Here is a 7,536-nt window from a genome sequence, read left to right on the forward strand (position 1 = left end):
CTGGTGCCTGACGTCTCTTGTTGTAGCCCCCGGACTGTGTGACCGGGCACAACCCTGGAGCCGGCCCTGCTATGGGGGTGTAGGGGTCACACACACACACCCGGACCCTGGTGCCTGACGCCTTTTGTTGTAGCCCCCCGGACTGTGTGACCGGACACAACCCTGGAGCCGGCCCTGCTATGGGGGTGTAGGAGCCACACACAGCCGGACCCTGGTGCCTGACGTCTCTTGTTGCAGACCCCCGGACTGTGTGACCGGGCACAACCCTGGAGCCGGCCCTGCTATGGGGGTGTAGGGGCCACACACAGCCGGACCCTGGTGCCTGACGTCTCTTGTTGCAGACCCCCGGACTGTGTGACCGGGCACAACCCTGGAGCCGGCCCTGCTATGGGGGTGTAGGGGCCACACACACAGCCGGACCCTGGTGCCTGACGTCTCTTGTTGTAGCCCCCGGACTGTGTGACCGGGCACAACCCTGGAGCCGGCCCTGCTATGGGGGTGTAGGGGCCACACACAGCCGGACCCTGGTGCCTGACGTCTCTTGTTGCAGACCGCCGGACTGTGTGACCGGACACAACCCTGGAGTCGGCCCTGCTATGGGGGTCTAGGGGCCACACACACACCCGGACCCTGGTGCCTGACGTCTTTTGTTGTAGACCCGGACTATGTGACAGGGCACAACCCAGGAGCCGGCCCTGCTATGGGGGTGTAGGGGCCACACACACACCCGGACCCTGGTGCCTGACGTCTCTTGTTGTAGCCCCCGGACTATGTGACCGGACACAACCCTGGAGCCGGCCCTGCTATGGGGGTGTAGGGGCCACACACAGCCGGACCCTGGTGCCTGACGTCTCTTGTTGTAGCCCCCGGACTGTGTGACCGGACACAACCCTGGAGCCGGCCCTGCTATGGGGGTGTAGGGGCCACACACACAGCCGGACCCTGGTGCCTGACGTCTCTTGTTGCAGACCGCCGGACTGTGTGACCGGACACAACCCTGGAGTCGGCCCTGCTATGGGGGTCTAGGGGCCACACACACACCCGGACCCTGGTGCCTGACGTCTTTTGTTGTAGACCCGGACTATGTGACAGGGCACAACCCAGGAGCCGGCCCTGCTATGGGGGTGTAGGGGTCACACACACACACAGCCGGACCCTGGTGCCTGACGTCTTTTGTTGTAGCCCCCGGACTGTGTGACCGGACACAACCCTGGAGTCGGCCCTGCTATGGGGGTGTAGGGGCCACACACACACCCGGACCCTGGTGCCTGACGTCTCTTGTTGTAGCCCCCGGACTATGTGACCGGACACAACCCTGGAGCCGGCCCTGCTATGGGGGTGTAGGGGCCACACACAGCCGGACCCTGGTGCCTGACGTCTCTTGTTGTAGCCCCCGGACTGTGTGACCGGACACAACCCTGGAGCCGGCCCTGCTATGGGGGTGTAGGGGTCACACACACAGCCGGACCCTGGTGCCTGACGTCTCTTGTTGTAGCCCCCGGACTATGTGACCGGACACAACCCTGGAGCCGGCCCTGCTATGGGGGTGTAGGGGCCACACACAGCCGGACCCTGGTGCCTGACGTCTCTTGTTGTAGCCCCCGGACTGTGTGACCGGACACAACCCTGGAGCCGGCCCTGCTATGGGGGTGTAGGGGTCACACACACAGCCGGACCCTGGTGCCTGACGTCTCTTGTTGTAGCCCCCGGACTATGTGACCGGACACAACCCTGGAGCCGGCCCTGCTATGGGGGTGTAGGGGCCACACACAGCCGGACCCTGGTGCCTGACGTCTCTTGTTGTAGCCCCCGGACTGTGTGACCGGACACAACCCTGGAGCCGGCCCTGCTATGGGGGTGTAGGGGTCACACACACAGCCGGACCCTGGTGCCTGACGTCTCTTGTTGTAGCCCCCGGACTGTGTGACCGGACACAACCCTGGAGCCGGCCCTGCCATGGGGGTGTAGGGGTCACACACACAGCCGGACCCTGGTGCCTGACGTCTCTTGTTGTAGCCCCCGGACTGTGTGACCGGACACAACCCTGGAGCCGGCCCTGCTATGGGGGTGTAGGGGTCACACACACAGCCGGACCCTGGTGCCTGACGTCTCTTGTTGTAGCCCCCGGACTGTGTGACCGGACACAACCCTGGAGCCGGCCCTGCCATGGGGGTGTAGGGGTCACACACACAGCCGGACCCTGGTGCCTGACGTCTTTTGTTGTAGCTTTTTCACATTTATTAATATGGGTGAAATCTGCAGCAATAACGCTGACAGAATTGACATTCTGCAGAAAAATAAGCAACGTGTGCACGAGATGTAAGAATTCTCATTGCTGGCATCAGGAAACACTTCAAATTGTGTGATAAATTTGTACAGGAAAAAAAACCGTGACAAATCTGCAACATGTGCCCAGTCCCTTACAGGGATTCTCTTTAGGTGGGGCACAAAGCCTCGGGGTGACACCATCGTCTTCACACAGCACCCCGGAACCAACGTTCTCCGGAACCACAGTGCGGAGCCGCCGGTGTAACGCTGACCCTCGCCCCCCAGCGCTGCGGCTCCGGGACATGCACATAAGGGTCAAAATACCAAAATTGGCGTTTTTCTGTCGGCCGCATCCAGGGCTGCGGAGCCGGGGCCGCTCAGAGCGCTTCTCCCCCCGGTCAGTGTCGTTATAGTGCGCTGCCCCGAGGCCTGCACCGTGCGGGGGTCCGGCCGCCTCCTGTATGCCCGTCCTGTCCTCACATACATGGAAGAAAGACTCAGGGAAGCGGCCGCTCTGGGAGACCTGGAAGAAGTCCACAAGCTGCTGAGTGCCGGGGTGGACGTCAACTCCCAGAATGAGATCAACGGATGGTGAGGGGCGTAGTCGGGAGGATGGTGGGGCTGGTGTGTGTATACTACAGAGGAGGACACTGTGTATATATATGTGTGTGTAGTGTGTATACTACAGAGGAGGACGCTGTACATATGTATGTGTGTATATACTACAGAGGAGGACACTGTATATATGTATGTGTGTGTGTATACTACAGAGGAGGACACTGTGTATATATGTGTGTGTATACTACAGAGGAGGACGCTGTACATATGTATGTGTGTGTATACTACGGAGGAGGACACTGTGTATATATGTGTGTGTATACTACAGAGGAGGACGCTGTACATATGTATGTGTGTGTATACTACGGAGGAGGACACTGTATATGGGTGTGTGTATACTACAGAGGACACTTTATATGGGTGTGTGTATACTACAGAGGACACTGTATATATGTATGTGTGTGTATACTACAGAGGAGGACACTGTATATGGGGGTGTATATACAACAAAGGAGGACACTGTATATGTGTGTGTGTGTATACTACAGAGGAGGACACTGTATATACGTATATGTGTGTATATACTACAGAGGACAGTGTATATATGTATGTGTGTGTGTATATATTACAGAGGAGGACACTGTATATACGTATATGTGTGTATATACTACAGAGGAGGACACTGTGTATATGGGTGTGTGTATACTACAGAGGAAGAAGCTGTGTGTGTATATACTACAAAGGAGGACACTGTATATATGTGCGTGTGTGTGTATTCTACAGAGGAGGACGCTGTGTGTGTGTGTGTGTGTGTGTGTATATATATATATATATATATATATATATATATATATATATATATATATATATATATATATATATATATAATGTTTCCAGCCAGCTAACGCTCGGCACGCTCATTGTTATCTAATTGCTGTGTTAGGGCAGGATTATGTGTGGTGATGTGGTGGGGGCGGAGCTACTGTGCAGGGGGCGGGATTAGCGAGTAATCATGATGCCTCTTATATATATATATGTGTGTGTGTGTATATACAGTGTCCTCCTCTGTAGTACGCACACCCTGGGGTCTCTCTTGCTTTGCAGTGTTTGGGGGTCCGTTTTTGCTGTCTCATGACTCAGTCTTCGCTCCTCCGCTCTCTGTACATTGTGTCCCCTCCCCAGGACCTGTCTCCACTGGGCATGTAAGAGGAATCACCTCCGCGTGGTCACCTACCTGCTAGAGGCCGGGGCCGACAAAGACGTCTTCACAAGCAAAGGGGAAAGAGCTGATCAGCTGACCTCAAGAAAAGAAATCAAGAGTGTGTTAGGGGGTAAGTACAGAAACTAGAGCACCCCCAAAATTACCATCAGGGTCCTTCCAGCAGCACAGAGTATTTCAGGAGAGCAGTGTGCTGGTCTATGGGGGGTCACAGAGGGAGATATATGGTGGAGGAGCAGGGTGACAGCAGCACAGAGTATTTCAGGAGAGCAGTGTGCTGGTCTATGGGGTCACAGAGGGAGATATATGGTGGAGGAGCAGGGTGACAGCAGCACAGAGTATTTCAGGAGAGCAGTGTGCCGGTCTATGGGGGTCACAGAGGGAGATATATGGTGGAGGAGCAGGGTGACAGCAGCACAGAGTATTTCAGGAGAGCAGTGTGCTGGTCTATGGGGGTCACAGAGGGAGATATATGGTGGAGGAGCAGGGTGACAGCAGCACAGAGTATTTCAGGAGAGCAGTGTGCTGGTCTATGGGGGTCACAGAGGGAGATATATGGAGGAAGGAGCAGGGTGACAGCAGCACAGAGTATTTCAGGAGAGCAGTGTGCCGGTCTATGGGGGTCACAGAGGGATATATATGGTGGAGGAGCAGGGTGACAGCAGCACAGAGTATTTCAGGAGAGCAGTGTGCTGGTCTATGGGAGGTCACAGAGGGAGATATATGGTGGAGGAGCAGGGTGACAGCAGCACAGAGTATTTCAGGAGAGCAGTGTGCCGGTCTATGGGGGTCACAGAGGGAGATATATGGTGGAAGGAGCAGGGTGACAGCAGCACAGAGTATTTCAGGAGAGCAGTGTGCCGGTCTATGGGGGTCACAGAGGGAGATATATAGTGGCAGGAGCAGGGTGACAGCAGCACAGAGTATTTCAGGAGAGCAGTGTGCCGGTCTATGGGGGTCACAGAGGGAGATATATGGTGGAAGGAGCAGGGTGACAGCAGCACAGAGTATTTCAGGAGAGCAGTGTGCTGGTCTATGGGGGGTCACAGAGGGAGATATATGGGAGAAGAAGCAGGGTCCTTCCTTTCTTTATCAGGCAGCGTGGGCGCAGAGCCCGCGATACCCGGCGGCGTAGGCGCAGAGCCCGCGAGACCCGGCAGCGTGGGCGCAGAGCCCGCGAGACCCGGCAGCGTAGGCGCAGGGCCCGCGAGACCCGTCAGCGTAGGCGCAGAGCCCGCGAGACCCGTCAGCGTAGGCGCAGAGCCCGCGAGACCCGTCAGCGTAGGCGCAGAGCCCGCGAGACCCGTCAGCGTAGGCGCAGAGCCCGCGAGACCCGTCAGCGTAGGCGCAGAGCCCGCGAGACCCGTCAGCGTAGGCGCAGAGCCCGCGAGACCCGTCAGCGTAGGCGCAGAGCCCGCGAGACCCGTCAGCGTAGGCGCAGAGCCCGCGAGACCCGTCAGCGTAGGCGCAGAGCCCGCGAGACCCGTCAGCGTAGGCGCAGAGCCCGCGAGACCCGTCAGCGTAGGCGCAGAGCCCGCGAGACCCGTCAGCGTAGGCGCAGAGCCCGCGAGACCCGGCAGTGGTTGATGTTTTCTCTCTTTATTGCAGTTGAGGATTTGGAGCCTGATGACAGTAAACCAGAGTCGGATTTAGCATTTATCCCCAACTATTTGGCCAACCCGGCCTTTCCCTTCTCGTACACCCGAGAAAGCCCCAAAGCAGAGACTCCCACCCCCTGCGTGGAGAATGGTACCTCCCACTCCACGCCGCCGCCACCTCCCCCGCCCGTCCCGAGCTTCCCGCTGCTGAACAATGGGGTGGAGAACATTCACATCACGACGTCGGTGACGAAGGACGACAAGTTCCCGGCCCTGTTCTATAACGGAGAGGTACAGATCCCGCAGGAATGTCCGCACCCGCCCGTGCAGAGCGTCGCCCAGAACTGCAGCATCTATTCCCCGCTCCCCTCTAATCTCCCACACGGGGGCGCTCATGGTGGACCTATGCAAGTGTTTCAACCCTTCTTCTTTACCGGAGCCTTCCCATCCAATATGAAAGGTGAGGAGACTGTATGCAGCTCTCCTGCAGAGGAGTTGGCGGCAGTCTGTGTGATGGCTGCGCGCCGTCGTCGTATGTGTGCTCATGGTAGGACGGTAATAACGTTGTTACTCATTGCACAGAATTAGTCCTGAAGGTGCGGATCCAGAGCAGCTCCCCCGGGGACAACGACTTCATTGAGGTGGAAATGGACCGAGACGAGCTGACGTACCGGGAGCTGCTGCGCGTCTGCTGCTACGAGCTGGGTGTGTGCGCCGACGGCGTGGAGAAGATCCGGAAACTGCCCAACACCGTGCTCAGGAAGGTGCGATGTGCTGCCAGGGGCAGTAATGTGACGCCGCAGCCATGCTTTTATTCACAAATTGCCGCCATATTTTTTTTTCCACCCTGTGACCGTCTTCTTATTTTAGGATAAAGATGTTGCCCGGCTGCAGGACTTCCAGGAGCTGGAGCTGGTCCTGAAACACGACCACAGCCTCTTCAGGACCTCGACGTCTCTGACCGACAGACCCTGCTTCAATAAGAAGGCCTCGCAACTCACCTACTGAGCCCCTGCTCTAGGGGGCGCTGCGACTAACCTACTGACACAAGCCCCACTACCCACTGGGCTCTGCTCCTTAGGTTATTGGGGGTCTCGCCCCCTGTAGGTAAGCCGTAACCCGCCCTCATCTCAAGCACAGACTCACCCGGATAACAAAAAAAGAATATTTTTTACTAATTTATTTAAAAAAAATATATATATATATATATATATATATATCCCTTTCCCCTGTGTGATGGGACTCGCACCCCGAGTTTTTATTTTGGTTTTGTTTTTTTAAAACAAGAAAAAACTGCTCTGCTGAGAGTTGTAGTCCGCCACATCCTACCTCTGCATAAAATACACTAATGCAAGAATTACTATAGAAATGTGACCCTGTTAACCACACATGAGCGGGGGAGCAGCCGGTCGCGCTGTCCATTGACTTCTATGGCGGTTGGGGGTTCTACGCTACAGTTTTTGTTTTTCTTGGCGAAGTGTCAGACTATCCGGATTTCTGCACCCCGAGACCCCAGAATGATGGACATGGAGCATCACACAGACTCGCCAGACAGCTCGTACAGTCCAACTTTGACCTCTGGCTGCAGCGCCCCTGCTGTCTGGTTAATAAAGATACTAGGAGGCTCCTCCTGCCCCGGGCAGCGGCCGATCCTCCGGATGCACCGTGTATCGCACCGCTCCTTTCTCAGACTTCCTATGAAGATTTTCCGTTATGAGACCGGACAGATTTTGGGGCGACCATTATCCAGTGTTATTGACGACCCGGCCGGGGCCTCTGTCTTCCTCCTCTACTGACGCCTAGTAACACACAGAACCGCTGCTTCTCCAGTTCTCAAGAGTTTTGTGTCCTTTAGTAGAGTATTTCTTTACAAATAAACAACTTCAATCTTTA

At 56.2% G+C, this 7,536-nt stretch overlaps 1 protein-coding gene across 1 annotated transcript; it reads left to right on the forward strand.

Moving 5' to 3' along the window:
- Positions 1–2,436: 2,436 nt before the first annotated feature.
- On the forward strand, positions 2,437–7,536 carry ANKRD40 (ankyrin repeat domain 40). Its single transcript, XM_077254758.1, has 5 exons — positions 2,437–2,859; positions 4,009–4,157; positions 5,654–6,103; positions 6,226–6,407; positions 6,514–7,536. The coding sequence occupies exons 1-5, from the start codon at positions 2,753–2,755 to the stop codon at positions 6,649–6,651; spliced, it is 1,026 nt and encodes a 341-aa protein (XP_077110873.1). The 5' UTR covers positions 2,437–2,752; the 3' UTR covers positions 6,652–7,536.

The sequence above is a fragment of the Ranitomeya variabilis genome, chromosome 4, assembly GCF_051348905.1.
Source record: "Ranitomeya variabilis isolate aRanVar5 chromosome 4, aRanVar5.hap1, whole genome shotgun sequence".
Classification (NCBI taxonomy): domain Eukaryota; kingdom Metazoa; phylum Chordata; class Amphibia; order Anura; family Dendrobatidae; genus Ranitomeya; species Ranitomeya variabilis.

Coding starts and splice junctions, on each gene's coding strand:
- ANKRD40 (XM_077254758.1), top strand. CDS start 2,753: ATGGAAGAAAGACTCAGGGAAGCGGCCGCTCTGGGAGACCTGGAAGAA. Junction 2,860..4,008: donor CAGAATGAGATCAACGGATG/GTGAGGGGCGTA, acceptor TCCCCTCCCCAG/GACCTGTCTCCACTGGGCAT. Junction 6,104..6,225: donor CTTCCCATCCAATATGAAAG/GTGAGGAGACTG, acceptor CTCATTGCACAG/AATTAGTCCTGAAGGTGCGG.